Raw genomic sequence first — 18459 nt, forward strand, 5'->3', positions numbered from 1 at the left:
GTACTCAACGCCACTGAATTTTACACTTAGAAACGATTAAGATGGGAACTTCTATGTTATACGCATTTTACCCCAATTAGGAACACAACAGAACGGGTCTATTAAGGCTAAGAAGGTCGAGAAGTACTTCTCTAAGCCAAGAACGGCTGAATAAAAAATTTTAGATATTTATTAAAAAAAAAAATAAGGCAAAACCCAGTTGTGTATATTCTTTTCCAAAATGTATCCCCTTGCTCATAACTGAAATGGACTTTCAAGCAAACATTGCCTCGGAAAGACCGGAGTGGTTTCAGGGAAGGGCTTCTCAGCTTCTCCAGGCCCCATCAGGGCGGCTGGATGACCCCTCCCCGAGAGCAGGGCCACCCCCTCCGCACCTGCTCGACACCCACCTTCTGAGGATCGCTCATCCCCTGAAATCTGCAGGTGCAACTCCTTTGACTTGGCATTCAACTCACTGCGGAAAGGAAAAAAAGAGCTGTGAATCCTTGCAAATGCTGTATTATTTCTTAAAACAGTATTTTTTTTCCTTATTATAGAAAGAAACACAAATCACCGTCAGTGTAAAGAGGACCTGCCACTTCGCTATCCCCAGTTACTGTTAATCTCTGGTTACTGGTCTCCTAGAACTCTCTGCTCCTTTCTGACTGATGACAGAGGATGTTCTATCCAGGCACCCTCCAGTACGGTGGCCGCCAGCCCCAGATGGCTACTGGGAGCCCCAAACGAGGCCCGTGCTAACTGAGGGCCTGAAGTCAATTTTGTTTCGTTTTAATTAATTCAAATTTAAAGAGCCTTGTGTGGCTAGTACTTACTGTATCAAAGAGCGTAGCTCTGTAAGTTTTCTAAAACCAAAAAATAGAACAGGGTATATACCTCTCTCCCCTTTTGTGGCCTTTCTTTTTTTTTTTTTTCCATGTAAGATATCCGACGTCTTTCCAGGTCAGAAGCTACAGAGCAACGCCACTTTGAATAGGCATCTAGTACTCTACTATCTGGCCTTGGGAGATCTTATTTATCCAAATCCTTAATTAACCAGGCCTTAAGGGCAGCCCGAGTGGTCCAGCGGTTTAGCGCCGCCTTCAGCCTAGGGCCTGATCCTGAAGACCTGGGATCGAGTCCCACGTCGGGCTCCCCGCATGGAGCCTGCTTCTCCCTCTGCCTGTGTCTCTGCCTTTCTCTCTCTCTCTGTCTCATGAATAAATAAATAAAAATCTTTAAAAAAATTTTAAAAAATAACCAGGCCTTAATAATGGCTTGATGTTTATAACATTTCATAATCATAAACAAGCTATGGTAAACATCCTTATACACACTGTGTGATTATTTCCTTAGGAAAACTATAAATGCCAGTCAAAAGGTATGTGCATTTAAGAGGTTGTTTTTTTTTTTTTTTTTTTTGGTTTTTTTTTTTGGATACATAGTGAGGACTTCTAGAATGGTTATTCCCATTTACACTTCCCCCAGCCCATCCTCACTCACCTATTCTTTACCAACCCATAAGGTGGAAAAAAAAAAAAAATATATATATATATATATATAAGCTCTTTGGTTTACATTTGTTTTTCTTTAACTATTTCTGAGATCAGGGCAGCCCCGGTGGTGCAGCGGTTTAACACCGCCTGCAGCCCAGGGTGTGATCCTGGGGACCCGGGATCGAGTCCCAGGTCGGGCTCCCTGCATGGAGCCTGCTTCTCCCTCTGCCTGTGTCTCTGCCTCTCTCTCTGTCTCTCTGTCTCTCTCTCTCTCTCTCTGAATAAATAAATAAATCTTAAAAAAAAATTTTTTTTTCTGAGATCGAACAACTTCTCAGAAGTTTCTGGCTATCTACGATTCGTACTTTAATATATTTCTAGCTCAGACATCTTTTCCCAGTTTTCCAGGAGAGTGCTCCTATTTTCATTAATGATTCCTAAAAACCCTTTATTTTATACATGGGACACCTGCCGCCAGTACTTTTTCCAACTGTTTGTTGCTAGAGCATCAGAAAGCAACTGATTTCTGTATTTTTAGACTCAGCCACTTCACTGAAATATTATTTCTATGAGCTTCCTACTATTACTTCTATCCTACAGCCGTTTTTATTTCTGATCGTTCCAGCTGATTTTCTCGAGCAGTCTAGATAGGCAATAGTATCACCTCCAGGTAATAATTCGTTTTGCCTCTTCCTTTCCTGTATTTGTACACGACCTCCTTTTCTTATCCGAGTGCATTACCCTTACTTCTAGAACAAAACAGTGGGTATCTGTCTCTCGGCTTTCACAGGACGACTTCTGGTCTTTCTCATTTATATAGGACTTCCTTAAGCTTATTAAACAGGTGGCCATAAATCTTATTCTAATTAAGTTTTTAACATTAGGATCGCACAGGAAAGGTCACTGATGATCTTCTGGGCATGTTACCAAGCTAAGTTTGTTTTCTCCTTTGATCTAACAACACAATGAGCTCATGAGAGATCGTCGTGGGCTGTTAATAGATCCCATGAAGCCACCCGGACGTTCCGGAATGGACCTGGCTTCTGCACGTGCTGGCGGGAGGCTGCTCCCTACCCCATGACTTAGGGTTCCTACACCATTTCTTATCAACGGGCCCTACTCCTCCCTTTGCTCCCTGCTATGTTCTGGAAACCACCCAAAGTCTCCTCTGTTCCGCTCCAAGCGGCGTGTATTTCAGAAGCAAAGGGAGCCTGCCCAGAGCACTCTCTGGTTGCAGCAGGACGCGGGCGAGGAGGGGACCCGTACCCAGGGCTGCCTTCAGAAAGAAATCCATACCCAACCTACAGCCACCTGGGACGTCTAAGACACCTTTTCAAAAAAGTTCTTAAAAAAATTTTTAAGCGTGGGGTATTAGCAGCGCTACACACGGATTTCACGATCTGGCCGCCGTGAGCAGGTGCGGCTGTGCGGACGCAAGCCCCTCAACCAGGCCGTACGCACAAGGTGAATTCTTCTTCCCAGGCGAGCTCGGTCGTGGTTTTCACGAGGGCGCTGAACTTCTGAACGGGATCGTTCAGCCGGACCACACACTGTGGCCTAACGTTGCCTGCAATCACACAAAGGGGCATTCCTATTTAGAACTGCATTGCACGCAGACACGGTTTGCACCTAACAGGCCGACTTACGTACCTGACGCCTCGGCTCCCCGCTTCCGAGGGGCTTTTCTCGATTTCATTGGCCACTGACAAACTCTCAAAGCACTGCACTTGGGGTTTGAGGCTTCCTGTCCCCAACTGGATATCTACTGGCCCGGACAGTGGGCCCCAAGCGCCCCTGCTTCCTGCCCTGGATGGTGACACTTCCCAGGGGCAACTTTACTACAGCTGATGTGACCCCCCACTTTGGGACAAGACTACCTCCCTGCAAAAGGCCTCCGGGGTGACCCCTAAATTTGGGGATACCCTGCAGAGACCCCATCTCCCTACTCACGAAGGATGTGTTTTTATCCCTGACTCAGCTCAATCAGAGATTTAAGGATCTTTGATCCGGGTAATGGGACGTTTCACTAGTACCCGGTGGTTTCTGCTTCAAGGCAACGCTTGTCCCAGGGCAGAGAGCTGTGAACACAGCGTGGAACCAGTAACCACCGCAGTCCCTGGCCCTCTCGTGCACCACGCAGTGTTGTTCCAAGCACATTATCTTACTGGTCTTCACAATCACCTCCGACGGGAGACACGGACCCCGACGTGGACCCGCTGGCAGAGGAGAGGAACAGGGACCCCCGCCCGGGCCGACAGCATCCAGAGTCAGAGGTCCCCGCAGCGGTGAGCAGGGCAGGCCTCGCAGGGCCACGGGCAAGGGCCCTTACCAAGCTAGTCGCCCACAGCTGGTGTCGCACAGAGTCTCGGGTGTTACATGTGGATGGACTGTGCTTTGGGCCCTCCTCGCAGATACGCAACCCTCAGCGTTCTCAGGCAATAAAGAATTCATTCCCGTCCTCGGCAAAATGGAACCGCGGTGGGAAGCTGGGTTCTGTTCCAGGCTGCTGTGCACTTGGGGTCTCAGCAGCCGTTCAGGACGCGGAGAGTATGACCGGTTCTGCGACACTTGTCCCTGCTCAGGTAACAGCCTCTCTGGCACGGAGGGGTCCCCGATGGGCCTGAGGCCCTGCTGACCCCCATAAACAGCCCATGTGGCACTTCAGCTTCTATGAGAGGAGGAGGTACAGGCCCCTGGGGGGCTCAGCTGCTTGAACAAATGCCCTCGGCTCAGGTCATGACCCTGGGGTCCTGGGATTGAGCCCCACATCGGGCTCCCTGCTCAGCGGGGAGTCTGCTTCTCCCTCTCCCCCTCCTCCCTGCTCACGCTCACTTGCTCGCTCTCTATCTCTCAAATAAATAAATAAAATATTTTTTTTAAAAAAGAAAGAAGGTTCACATCATATATCAGTCAGGGATGCTTAATATGTATTTCCACGTTCGATAGTTTAAAAGAACAAAAGGGTGTTCTTCGGACGAAAGGAAAGGGCAAGGTCACAGGTGCATCCCTTCCCCCCCACCTCAGCCTTCATGCACGCAAAATTGGGACTGGTTTTTAATGGTCTTCTCGCGTTCCTATTACGGTTTTCAGGGGCTCTTTGCTCAAAGGCAGGGGTCATGCTGCAGACTCAAGTGAAGGATGCTGCAGGGAAGCCAGAGGCCACGGAGAACCCGCATGTCCCCCCATGCTCGCCTGGGCCCCCCACCCCCAACACACACACACCCAAGGGTGTCCCGCAGCCCCACCACCTGCCTGAAGCACCAGGATCGTTCAGCAGCGAGGCTCGGATGTTCTTCACCAATAATTTGAGTTCGTGAGCCCTTGGAGGTTTGGGAGGGCAGGATTCCTGAGGAGCAGATGAAGCGCGCTGTAGATGCTGCCGACGGAAAAACAAAAGGCAGTGACCAGGGGAGAAGAGGAGGGGTCTCCAGGAAATCCCGTTTGACCCCCTGCAGTCGGCTCCGTAACAGCTTTCCATTCCTATAGGAAGTGAGGGTCCCAATCCAGCATCACCTCTTCCCCTGCGTGGGAACTTTTTCTGTCCAAATAAACCAGGTTCAGCCAGAGGGCCCCCCAGAATCCGGTTGTGAGCGGAAACTGGAAGCAAGCTTGCCTTGGGGCCACACCCGACCCAGGCCAGGCACTCAAGAGAAAGTGGGGTGCCCTCTCCAGGCTGCGGGCCCACTGCCCAGGGGCACCGAGCGGGACAGCAGCCCGACACGCACACGGCAAGGGCCGTCACGCATAGCGCCACCCAGGTGAGGACTGTCCGAGTCTCATCGGGGGGTCGGAGAGGCACTAAAGTGGTGACAGAGGTGGGTATGGCTGGGCCCAGTGTCCATCATCATGTCTTCAACGGGCATCAAGGCAATTCCAACAGAGAAAAGGCTCCTCTAACCCGGAGGACATCGCCTTAAACCTTCCCCAAACTAGCTTCCTCCCTCCCTTCACGCGGTGAGCGCTTTTTTACATTTTCTTTTTTTTTTTTTTATATTTTCTTTATTTATTTGAGAGAGAGCGCACAAGCAGGGGGAGTGCTAGACGGAGAGGGAGGGGGAGAAGCAGTCTCCCCACTGAGCAAGGTGCCCGATGTGGGGCTCAAACCCAGGACCCCAGGATCACGACCTGAGCTGAAGGCAGACGCTTCGCAGTCTGAGCCACCCTGGCGCCCCGTGAGTGCTCTCTGGACGGGGCCCCAGGGTGCCCGGGTAGCTCAGTTGGTTAAGCATCTGACTCTTGGTTTCGGCTTCGGTCACAATCTCACATTTGTGGGATGGAGCCCCAGGTATGGCTTTGCACTCGCTTCGGATTCTCTCTCCCTCTCCCTCCTGCTCTCTTGCTCTCAATCTCTCGCTCTCTCTGTCAAATAAATAAATAAAATATTTTAAAAAGGTGGGGGGGTGGTGGTCCCTTAAGAACAAAGGTCTGGGAATCCTGGAAAGGCTTCTCGGAGACATCACAGGTCTCTACACAAACAGAGGCTTCCAGGAAGGGATCCTGGGTGCTGGGGAAGCTTGCCAACATCTCAAGGTCACTATTTAGAAAACACTACTGTGAACCAGGACTTTGCCAAGTGTGAGCTGCAAGAAGTAATTACAAAAGTCCTTAGGAGGGACGCCTGGGTGGCTCAGGGGTTGAGCGTCTGCCTTTGACTCAGGTCATGATCCCGGGGTCCTGGGATCGAGTCCCACATCGGGCTCCCTGCATGGAGCCTGCTTCTCCCTCTGCCTGCGTCTCTCATGAATAAATAAATAAAATCTTAAAAAAAAAAAAAAAAGTCCTTATGATCCAAGTCCATGAGCACTGGGGCTAGAGCAATCACATGTCCGGAGTGGAAATGAAATATTTCAAATATCTATGTGTGATGGTTAATTTTATGGGTCAACATGACAGGGCCACGGGGTATGTGTTCAAACATTGTTCTGGGTGTTTCTGTGAGAATATTTTTGCATAAGATTAATATTTAGATCAAAAGACCCAGTGAAAGAGATTGCCCTCCCTAATGTGGGTGGGCCTCATCCAATCAGTTGAAGGTCTGCTAGAACACAGGCTGACCTCCCCTGAAAAAAGGGGGTTCCTCAAGCCTGACCACTGGGGCTGGGATATCAGGGGTAGTTTTCCTGCCTTAAGACCTGAATGGAGACACCAGCTCTCCGTGGCTCTCAAGCCTGCTTGGCCTTCAGGCCGGTCCTGGGTCTCCTGCAGATCTGCAGCTTGCAGACTCACCCTGCAGATCCTGGGACTGGTCAGCCTCTGCGATCATGGGAGCCAACTCCTTATAATAAGCTTTTGTGTATATGAATAAACATACATTGTTTTTTAAAAAATTTTTTAAACATACATTTTATATATAAATATATAATTAGGACACTTGGGGGGCTCAGTGGTTGGGCACCTGCCTTCGGCTCAGGTTGTGATCCCGGGATCCGAGATCGAGTCCTGCACCAGGCTCCCTGCAAGGAGCCTACTTCTCCCTCTGCCTATGTCTCTGCCTCTCTCTCTCTCAGTCTGTGTCTCTCATGAGCAAATAAATATATTTTCAAATATATATAATTAGCTCACACAGTTACAGAGGCTACTATATAACTAGGTATTTTATTTATTTATATATATAATTATATTATATATTATATATCATTTATTAGTTTATTTATATATTATTATTATATATTATTTATTATTGTCTATATATTATTATATATTATTATTAATATATATATTTAATTATATATTATAATTATATATATATATATATAAATGCAAAGCCCCCTTGCTCTGCGGGCATGTTCTCATTGCTAATTGGGTCTCAGTCCTGGAAGGATGGAGATCTGAGACCACAGGCCCTGCGTGGACAGTGAAAAGTCAGGTTGTAGCTCCAGAAAAGCAGAGGGTCGGGGCTAATCAGGGTCGGACCGTGGGGAGCAGCTCACACACCTATTCCTTCCATCCCGCGGGGCTCTGGAACCTGGGGCCCTGAACTTGAAGCTGGTCCCTGACTCGGTGCCAGGCACTCTCGCTCTGCCACGGGGGATAGGGGACCGCTAGAGAGGTGCGCAGATTCTCCCAGAGGGGACCCTGATCCCCGATGGGCCACAAGGCACTGCCCTCGGCGGTTTTACCTGAATTTCCCTGACGTCCACGGGCTTGGTGCTCAGGACCACCGACGGGGTCGCAGAAGTAACCAGGCGCTTCAGGATGTCCTTGAGGCTTTCGGACACCGCATCAGTCTCTGCCACCCGGTCCTGCCGAAAGAGGAGGAAGTCACCAAATCATTTCCTAACTGGGCACCAGGTAGGCAGGGGACAGCTCCCCTCGCCACAGCCCCAAGACCCAGCCCGCCGGGTGCTGCCCGGGCTCCGTGGGGTCAGCTCTGGACCCGCACTGTCCTCGTCCTCGTTGGGGAGACAGGACGCTCCCTGCCGATCGCAGAAGCCACTCACGCTCCTTATTTTTTAAAAAACAGTGACCTGGGGCAGTTCGGGTGGCTCAGCAGTTTGGCACCTGCCTTTGGCCCAGGGCGCGATCCTGGAGACCCGGGATCGAATCCCACGTCGGGCTCCCTGCATGGAGCCTGCTTCTCCCTCTGCCTGTGTCTCTGCCTCTCTCTCTGTCTGTGTCTCTCATGAATAAATAAATAAAATCATTAAAAAATAAATAAATAAAAAATTAAAAACGGTGACCATAAAGGCTGGCACAATATAGAAACTTGTCGCTGTGTCTGTGTCGAGCCTTTCAGACAGATGTGCTTGTTCTTTCTTGCAGGACATCTGCCAGTTTTTTTTTTTTGAAATGATAAAGTAGCCAAGTAAACAAAAGGGCCCAGTAGGAAAGATCAGCTTGTAGAGGAGCAAGGAGCAAAGCGCGATGATTTATATTGTATTAGATGGCAACGCCAGAAAGCTGTAACAATGAACATCCAACAGAAACGCCTTCCGGTGTTCCAGAATGTTCTCAGCACCACTATTCACAAGGCTCCAAATTGGAAAGTACCTAAGGATCCGTCAATAGCTAAACAAATACATAAACTGTGGTGCCATCACTCAGAGGGAAGCTGCACCCACTGGTATAAATGCCATCGCCGTGGGGCTCCCGCCATCCCCACCCCGCGCAGGGGGCTGCACGAAGCGACTTCCACCGGACCACCCGACTTGCAGGGCTGGAGGGATTTCAGGGACTGACCTGCCAGGCCCTGTGACAGCAACCTCAATCCCACTGGGCCAATTAGTGAACATCTAGTCTCTGCGAGAAACTCAACAAATTATCAAATCATTACCAAATACTCCCATCACTCTTAGGATATGTCGGGGCCACGTCTGTGCAGTTACACGTAGTAATGAATTTAATCTTCGCAACCACCTTGAATATTATTATCCCCATGTTACCGATGAGGAAACTAATGCACAGAGACGTCAATTAAGACGTGTAGGGACGCCGGGGTGGCTCAGCGGTTGAGCCTCTGCCTTGGGCTCAGGTTGTGACCCCGGGGTCCTGGGATAGAGTCCCGCATCGGGCTCCCTGCGTGGAGCCTGCTTCTCCCTCTGCCTGTGTCTCTGCCTCTCTTTCCATGTCTCTCATGAATAAATAAATAAAATCTTAAAAAAAAAAAAAAAAGACATGTAGGGCCACACAGCTCACAGATGACAGAGCCAAGAGTCCAGCCCAGGCACGAAGACTCTGGGGTCTACACGTCTAACCACGGTGCTGTCATCTTTCTCTTCAACGGATCCTTGGTGGCTCTATCTTTCTTTCTTTTTTAACGGAGGTGAAGTTTACATAACATAAAATGAACCGTCTTTAGTAGACACTTCAGTGGCATTCAGCACGTCCGGAGTTGGGTAGCCACTAGCAAGTTGTGAAGGCTCACCCTCTCTCTCCCCTACTAGCACCCAGCCCCACTTGCCCCGATCGGCCCCAAATCGGATGATTTGCCTGTTGGGGACATCTCCCAGCTACAGGCTCCCCCATTACGTGTCCTGTGTCAGGCTCCTGTCACACGCATACCTTCCTTCATGCTGTAGAAAGTGTCGGGAGCCTCAGAAGTGTTGGAGCCTTATCCTTTTTTTTTTTTTTAAGGGATGAAAAATATTCCATCACATGGATGGACCTTGTCTTGCTTATATATTCGGGTCTTTTTTTTTTCTTTAACTCCCATAATCTCCTGTCCCCTTATAGAGGAGGAAAGCAAGGATGAAGAGGTGTGTTGAGGTGCTTGGAGTCAGAGTTCATCCCAGGATGGGCAGCTGGCTCGGGCCATCCCCCCACTCCACCCCTGGGGCCATCACATCCACAACGGGAGGGGAGGAGGGCTGGAGGCTCGGGTCCTGCACCCACAGGACCGGCTCCCAGGGGGGTGCAGCTTAACGCCGCACTTGGAAAGTCTCACTTTGCATTCACCTGAGGAGCACGGGACGGTCAGAGAAGCCGCAGGATGCTGGGGGGCAAGGTGCAAACAGCAGACACAGCATGCCACTGTTTGGGTGAGTATTGGGGGAGTAAGATCATTTTTGCAAAAACAAACCTGGATCAGGTGAACAGGAACTAATGAACAAAGCAATAGCATGCGGGGGGCAGGTGGGGTCCAAGGGACGAGCAAACACTAGACGTCTGGGTAGGATGTCTCATGGGATTGTGACTTCTGAACCATGTGTTGTACATGTTAAATATATATATATGTTTGTACATTTACAAAGATGAGGGACAAAACCCAAGCCGGACTGCCGGCAGGAGCAGCACCCTCAACTTCCGCCAAGCTGGTCACGTGGCCACACAAGGACGGAGTTGACTCGAGGGACCCCGAACAGAGGTCTGCCCTCCTCAAAGGGCTTGAATTCGGACGCCAGGGCGGGTGCACGGCCGCAGTGGTGCTGGGACAGCCGGCCAGGGGATCCCTCTGCACACAGGTGGGCCCAGCCGCCCCGCCAGTGGGGCCAAGGAGATAGATGCAAACGTGGGAAGGAAGGGGGACAGGGCAGGAAGCGGGCCTCCAGGGACACGGTCTGCATGCCGGCTGTAACCCCGACAGCTGGGAAAAGTGACAGTTCCAACGGGTGCCCGTCAGAGGAGCAGCAATTCAAGCTTACCTGTCTTAAAAATTAATTAATTAATTAAAAAACACCTGCACGCATTTGTATCAAGGCCTGAAAGGTAAAACCGCATAGGGACGAAGGATCAAATTCACTTAATGCTGTTGGGGATCTCTCAGGGCTTGAACCAGAGGGTGAAACGGGGTGAGACTGCAAACGACGATCATCAAAACCCTGCAGAGGAATGACCTCACCACCTAATGAGCCTTTGGGGCACATGATTGTCATGGTCCTTCCAGCCACCGCAAGGGACCCCAGTATGACATCGTGTGCCCACCCCCTGCTTCCAGATTCATTTCTTCAAACACCTAAGACCCTGGGCAGCAGGGAGATTGCCTTCCGACCTTAAATGCACCTCTGCAAAAACCGCGGGGACAGACACCTGCCCCTGGGAGCCGGCCAGGGGCCACGACTGAGCCTGAGCCCTGAGCGGAGAGCCTCAGGGCGGGAAGGAGGGTCTGCTGAATCAGGCAGGCGACCCGGTCCAGGCGTCCCCCAGGTGACATGACGCCAGTGCTTCTCCAGGCCACAGGAGTGCTAGAAACTATTCCAGGCCCAAGGAACCCCATGAGGGGGATGACGGGGTGCAGGGGGCAGGCCCGGGATTCCCTGCAGCTCCCAGCTGACTGCAGGTGCAGCTGGGTCAGGACCCCGAGCATCAGGTCCAGCAAGGCCACCACCCCTGCTGCCCTGACCGGGTGGCCCCATGCTCTGGGAGGAGAGGAGAAGCCTGCACGGCACAGGGGCGCTGGTCTGAGCCTCTGTTCGGCAGGTGGTGGCGACGCGCAGGTGTTCCCATGCACACCTGTAGTGGGGGGTGGGTCCTCACAATGGAGGCACTGACCTGCACCGGGGCTCTGGACTGGACGGTGACGGCCGTTTCCGCAGCGTGGATGAAGGACCACTTGATCTGGATGTCCTCCTTCTTCTCTTTCATGTGGAGCTCCAGCTAGCAGAACACAGAGTTACTGGGGAGCCCCACCTGCCAGCAAAGGCCCAACGCATCGGGGCACGAGTCTGTGTGCACCTGTGTGTGCGTGTGTTCATTTACTTCCCCAGACACCTGCTTGGCCTCCCCTCGCCTTTCCAAATGGTAAAGAAAGCTCTAACCCCCCTGGACCTCCCCTTCACCCCATCCCTCAGCCCCCCAGCATCTTCCTCGGCCTCAACCTACCACTCCCAGACGATTCTCAGCAGTGGTGGCCGAACTGGCCACACGTCATTAGAACTCTGTAGTCTCTAAGGTGAGTAATGCTCTGTGCTTTGCATGCTCTCCTGGAGTGTCACCAAGGCACGCGGGAGAGGGGGGCACGGACGGGACGTGGGATGCTTAGCCCAGCCCCATGCTCACACGTTCCCCAAGGGCTGTGCACACAGCACACGGGTGTTCTCACCCCCTCTTGCCTGGGCCAACACGCACACCCTCTATCTGGACTCTGATCTCTTGCAACAACCCGTCGTAGCGTCACGCCCCCCCCCCCCCCAACCAAAGATGTCCACACCCAGAGTCTTGGAACCTGCAGGTATGTGACCAGATACCGCAAAGGGGACTTTGCAGGAGTGACCAGGGCAAGGCCCATGAATGGAGAGAGAATGCTGGGTTATCCCAGAGAGCCCAGTGGAACCAATCAGAGGAGCCCTCAGGATGAAGGAGGGAGGCAGGCCAGCGAGAGGTGCCTTATAGATAGAGGATGCCAAGAGCGCAGGAAAGAGGTGGCCTCTAGAAGCTGCCACCGGCCCTGAGCGGACAGCTGGTGAGAAAATCGGCCCTACAGCCACCAGGAACACAATCCTGCCAACACCCAGTGAGCACGGAAGCAGATCCTCGCAGGGCTCCAGACAGGAAGGCAGCCCGCCGATGCCAGCCCGTGCTGGACATCAGACCTCCAGAACGGCGACATAATACATTTATGCTGGGTTTTTTTTTAATATTTTATTTATTTTATTTATTTGAGAGGGCATGAGCAGGGGGAGAGAGGGAGGCAGGCTCCTCACTGAGCAGGGGGCCCAACACGGGGCTCGATCCCAGGACCCCAAGATCGTGACCTGAGCAGAAGGCAGATGCTTCGCCGACTGAGCCACCCAGGTGCCCCTATGCTGGTTTTTCTTTTCTTTCTCTCTTTTTTTTTTTTTTTTTTTAGATTTATTTATTTTTGAAAGAGGATGAGTGGGGTCAGGGGGCAGCAGAGAGAAACCATCCAAGCAGACTCTGTGCTGAGCGCAGAGCCCGACCCAAGGGCTCGATCTCATGAGCCCGAGATCACGACCTGAGCCAAAACCAAGAGTCAGACACTCCACCAACTGGGCCACCCACCCAGGCGCCCCTATATTTGGGTCTTAAGCTTAGGTTTGTGGTGATATGTTTCAGCAGCCACAGCAAACTAATACACCTTCCTTCATCTTTCAACCAGAGCCTCTTTCTAAAGCACAGATCCTAGCTCTTCGCCTCGTGGTGCCTTCCGGACCCTCCGCAGAGGAGGAGAGGGCAGCTTTAGACGGCACTGCCCACTACTCAGGACCCTCACCCGACACCAGCAATCCTGGTGATTGCAGGGAAGGTGCACTTGGATCATGTTGCTGCAGGTCTGTCCCTCTCCCCAGCAGGTAGGGGTCCAGGGGGGAGGGTGTGAGGCCACCGCAGCCCCTTTCTGCACCTTTAATCTCAAGGCCAGCAGAGCAGCAGGAGCATCTCCTGTCTGGGGCGTTCATCACTGACCGATCGATCTCCAGCAGCTGCCTCTGCCCTGAGAGCAGGTGTCAACTGGGTTAAGAGAGCAGAGACACGACTGGGTTACTTCTGCCGAGCTGCATGAAATGGCACGTGAGCAGCATCTCAGAAACCCCACGTCCTTCACGGCGGTCCTACAGGCCTGGCTGGACTCGCTCTATCCCGAACCAGGCATCCGGTGTCAGCTACATGTGTCCCAGGCTTCGGGCTGGTTTTCCAGTTACACTGTCCAAAGTTTTAGGGTGAGCGGGAGGGTGTTAACACCTGGCAGGTGTGACATGAAGTCACACTCCTCCTCCTGAACTCTCAGAAAGGACGTGCTGGCGGGGAGGCCGGGGAGGGCGGGCCCTCAGAAGGAGGCCAGGTAGACAGGCCCCCAGTGGCTCAGCGGTTGAGCGTCTGCCTTTGGCTCAGGGCGTGACCCCGGGGTCCTGGGATCGAGTCCCGCATCGGGCTCCCTGCATGGAGCCTGCTTCTCCCTCTGCCTGGGTCTCTGCTTCTCTCTGTGTCTCTCATGAATAAATAAATAAAATCTTAAAAAAAAAAAAAAAGAAAGAAAGAAAGAAAGAGAAAAAGGCCATGTAGGGAGCCAGAAAATCTTGTTTGCTCCGGTTATTCAAAACCACGTCTGTGTAAGAAAAGCATACAGGATATCATCCTCCCTTGTGGTTGAGGGAGCTGTACGACTTGGGCTCATCCCCCAAATTAGCAGCCAAGACCCGGGACGGAGGGGAGGAAAGACAGGGTTGAATGGGCAGGGACCCCTCAAACAGACCCAGAAATTCACAACAGTCACACGGTTATCTGATGCTCCGGGCATCCAGAAATTCCACGAATACGCCTCTTACGGTGATCACATATGACTCTATATAATTACTAGATAGATCATTATTAATATTCTGTAAAATATACACAAGCACACCTTGGAGAGGCTGCAGGTTTGCTTCCAGGCCACTGCAATATAGCAAGTACCACAATAAAGCAAGCCAAGTGCATTTTTTGGCTTCCCCGGTGCATATAAGTTATATTTAGGGGCGCCCGGGTGGCTCAGCGGCTCAGCGTCTGCCTTTGGCTCAGATTGTGACCCCGGGGTCCCGGGATCGAGTACCACATCGGGCTCCCCGCAGGGAGCCTGTTTCTCCCTCTGCCTGTGTCTCTGCCTCTCTCTCTGGGTCTCTCGTGAATAAATAAAATCTTTAAGAAAAAAAAAATGGTGACCATCACGTGAGCTTTCAGCGAGTCGTCGTCACTGACCACAGATCACCGTGACAAATATAATAAGGAAAAAGGAGGATATGCACCTGGATCACCGCAACGTGACAGAGACGCAGCACGCAAAGGCAGCTGGAGTGGCGCCCGCAGACGTGCTCTTCGCGGGGCTGCCACAAACCCTCCACGGGTAAAAAAAAAAGAAAAAAAAAAAAGCCTCATCTCCAAAGTGAAGTGAAACAAGGCGTGTCGGTAGGAGTCTCTTATTACCGTAATAGTGTGTTATGAAAAATACGATAGTAATACTCATCTTTTAGGCTTATAAAACGTAGTACGAGTCTTCCAAGGTTGACTTTCTCCAAAAACTAGCAAGAGTAACATGACCCCTGGCCCCTAGGCTGGTCTCCCACTGCGGGGGACTGCTGGGGCCTGGCACGAGGTCCCAAGACAGAACCCCGTCCTCGCCTCCGATGCCACGCACCTTACTCTGCCTGCCGGCAACATCCCTGGTTGTTTGAACACCTTGAAAAATACCGTATCTCCTGATTTTGGTAAATGGGCAACCTCTGAATTCACTCAGCGCACCCCTATGTAGCCGCATGTATACCTGTAGGTGTGGGTGTGTATGCATATGTGTGTGGAAGCTACACAGTATGTGCACGTACATAACACGTAACACACCACACACCACGCACACTTTGTCTCCTACAGATACAACATAACACAGAAGGTTACAGGTGGAAAATTATGAAATAAACCATTCGCGAGCACGAAAGCAGGGGGAGTCCCGGCCCGCGGTCACGCCAGGCTTGCCCTGCAGGTTGACGAGCACCGTCTGCGCAAACTCACCTGCAGATGAAATGGGGAGAGCCGCGCGCCATACAGCTGGCGCCCCGTGTCTTCGGGGGACGCGGGCCCCGCGCCGACCAGGAACTGAATGGCCTCGCCCACCACGTGACAAGACACGATCTGGATGGAGGAGGCGCGAGATATGAGAGAAGGAACGAAGAATTCATGCCGTCTCCCCCCTTTGTTTCACTGCCCCAAACCATCGGGACCGGGGCCGGAACGGTTAGCCAGGACGAGGCTTCAGCGTTCCAAACCCGAGAAACACCCAGATCCGCAGATCTTCTGGAAACAATGTTCCAAAGCTTGTCTCCCTCTGATGCATTTCTCAAGAGCTAAACTCTGTGTTGCCCCAATCTAGCTGTTATATTCTTTCCACATAAAGAGTTTTTGCAGGATACTGGGTTCTAGTTCTCCCCACCAGCAGATTTACTTTTTATTTTATTTTATTTATTCATGAGAGACACAGAGAGAGGCAGAGATACCGGCAGAGGGAGAAGCAGGCTCCATGCAGGGAGCCCGATGCGGGACTCGATCCCGGGACCCCGGGGTCGTCCCCCAACCAGCGGATTTAAAATTCCCCAGATATGTCCACCTTCGTAGGGAGTGAGAGTCATTAGCATCTCCTCTCTCTAAAAATGAGCCTTAGAGGGACACCTGGGTGACTCAGTGGTTGAGCATCTGCCTTGGGCCCAGGGCGTGACCCCGGGGTCCTGGGATCGAGTCCCGCATCGGGTCCCCACAGGGAGCCTGCTTCTCCCTCTGCCTGTGTCTCTGCCCCTCTCTCTGTGTGTCTGTCATGAATAAATAAATAAAATCTTAAAAAAAAGAGCCTTAGAAAGAAAACAAGTGATAGATTTTTATAAGCAAAAAAAAAAAAAAAAAAAAATTAAAAATATACGCGGTAGCGGCAGCCTGGGTGGCTCAGTGGTTTAGCGCCGCCTTCAGCCCAGGGTGTGATCCTGGAGACCCAGGATCGAGTCCCACGTTGGGCTCCCTGCATGGAGCCTGCTTCTCCCTCTGCCTGTGTCTGTGCCTCTCTGTGTCTCTCATGTATAAATAAATAAAATCTTTTAATAAATAAACAAATAAATAAAATAAAAAATAAAGATATACGCGGGACACAATAGGTTGTTTCTATCTATATAATTTTCAGCCCACTGCGGTTTCCGAAGATGTGGGGATAATTCAGAGAACATATAAAATATTAAAACATTTAGGAAATTACACAGCCTGAACAAAAATAGCATTATAAAGTGAGTTCGCTTAAGGACCTGTACGACCAAGGCAAGTAATTACACCAGGAATAAAACCAGACCATATTCCCGATAAAAATCACAAAGCGTTTTAGAGAGAGCTGTTGCCGAACAGAGGAATATCAAGTTTCTGCCACAGAATCCTCTGTAGGAGAGCATCTTATAGAATGAGGGGTCACCCCTGCCCTGGCAGGATGCCGAGCAAGCCCCCGGGGATGACAACGAGCCAGGTGCCAGGTGCCAGGTGCGCTCAGGCTGGAAGGGTACTAGGGGGTGGGGCTGGCGGGTGGCCAGCAGGTGGCCAGTGTGCCTGGCCAGAGCCAAGTCATCATGAGGCGAAGCCTAAGACAGAAGGGACCCCCCGGGGAACACTGCCGGCTGTCACTTGGGTAGGAAAAGAACATTCTTTAATTCTCTGGTGGATTTATCAGAATCTAAAATAAAAGACCAAGTGGAAATATTATCCAAATAGTTCCTCTGTCGGGCCTACCATTCCTCCAAGTTCAGGCTAGGACATCTGCCCCCTTCCTCTTTCTCAGCCCCAGCTAACTCCTTCCTCCCCGCCCCCAATGGCCCCGTGGCCAGAGCCTCTGCACCCCGGGCCCATCTGCACACCCGCCACCCCCAGGAAGACCTGACCCAGATGCTGCGGGCCCCCCAGCACGGGGTGGGGAGGGGGGGCGGGGTCCGTTCCCAGCGTCCACCGTGGGATGCCTCACTGGCACAGAAGGAGAAAAAGTGTCGCCTTCTCTGCACACCGGCAGACACTGCACCACGCTGGCCTCACCCGTCCTGGCAAGGGCGCTCGCAGAAGCCTGAGCTACGTGCGTGCGTTTACGTATCTTCATGTTATTGCCTTTCCCGAGTTCACAAAAGGTTGGAACAAAAAAAAAAAAAAATGTTTGTATAAGAAATGTCATCTATTCATTTTAAAAATAAATGCTCCATAAACAACCCTTTCTGGAGGAACATATTTTCGTGCCAGACGAGCTACAAACACAAACGACAGGACACGGAGAACGTTCGCTGTCCAAGGCTCGGCGGCGCAGGCCCGAGTGAAGCAGCGGAGGATGACCCCTTTAGTTCTGGTTCGTCTTTGGAACCTTCCCTGCTGAGCTAATTAATTTTTACCAATAATATCCCACGGCTTCAAAAAAAAAAAAAAATCCCACGGCTTCAGCAGTGTTCCTGAGCAAGGAGGAGTTGGTTGTCCTTTATATCGAGCTCCACAAAAAGCTTCCCTCCTACCCCACCCCTGGAATGTGCAGTTAGACTAAGCACTTGACTGAGAGCAAATAAACAAACAAGCAGATTTTGACTTAAAAGACTTTAAAACTTGTAGAACCCAAGACTCCCGAAGGTCACAACTCCCGTTCAAGTCACATCGAGAAAGTCTAAATGCAACAGTAAAAACGGAGCATCCATGGGTCCCAATGTCCTCTCCCCGAGACCCGCTGGAGGGTCTTCCCGGCCCTAGGGGTCCCGACCCCCTTCATAAAGCCTGTCACACGACCACCTGTTCCTTGGTCTCCTGTAGCACTTGGCAGGAAAGGTTAACTACCGCCTGCCCTAATGTTACAGCACGGCCCAATGAAACTCTGCTAACGCTGTTGCTGGGAGCCCCACTGGAGGGATGACGACTGGGGGCCCAATCCTCGTCCAGGCTGGCCCCCGCCCTGGCCACCCTGGGAATAATAATGCTTCATCTGCCAAATGGACAAGAACAAAATGGAAAGGCTTTAAAAATAAGTAATCTTCTTTTAGTGCATTAAGGTGTTATCCACGAGGGAGATTAAATTCTCTCAACCCTGGTAAATGGTGGCGAGCCGTCACCACCACACAGGGGACCCCCTCCTAGGGCAGCA

At 51.5% G+C, this 18459-nt stretch overlaps 1 protein-coding gene across 3 annotated transcripts in view; it reads right to left on the reverse strand.

The window, feature by feature from the left end:
- C2CD2 (C2 calcium dependent domain containing 2) overlaps positions 1-18459 on the reverse strand; it is a 57183-nt gene that overhangs the window by 19120 nt on the left and 19604 nt on the right. For all 3 annotated transcript variants that reach the window (XR_013368925.1, XM_077879285.1, XM_077879283.1), the window contains 6 exons: positions 15342-15461; positions 11400-11504; positions 7592-7714; positions 4725-4848; positions 2934-3039; positions 390-454 (listed from right to left, as the gene is read on the reverse strand). Coding sequence is in view for 2 of the 3 variants with exons in the window: in XM_077879285.1 (XP_077735411.1) it covers positions 390-454; positions 2934-3039; positions 4725-4848; positions 7592-7714; positions 11400-11504; positions 15342-15461 (643 nt within the window). In the remaining variant the exon portion in view is untranslated. The remainder of the gene's footprint in view (positions 1-389; positions 455-2933; positions 3040-4724; positions 4849-7591; positions 7715-11399; positions 11505-15341; positions 15462-18459) is intronic.

The sequence above is a fragment of the Canis aureus genome, chromosome 30 (genome assembly GCF_053574225.1).
Source record: "Canis aureus isolate CA01 chromosome 30, VMU_Caureus_v.1.0, whole genome shotgun sequence".
NCBI lineage: Eukaryota > Metazoa > Chordata > Mammalia > Carnivora > Canidae > Canis > Canis aureus.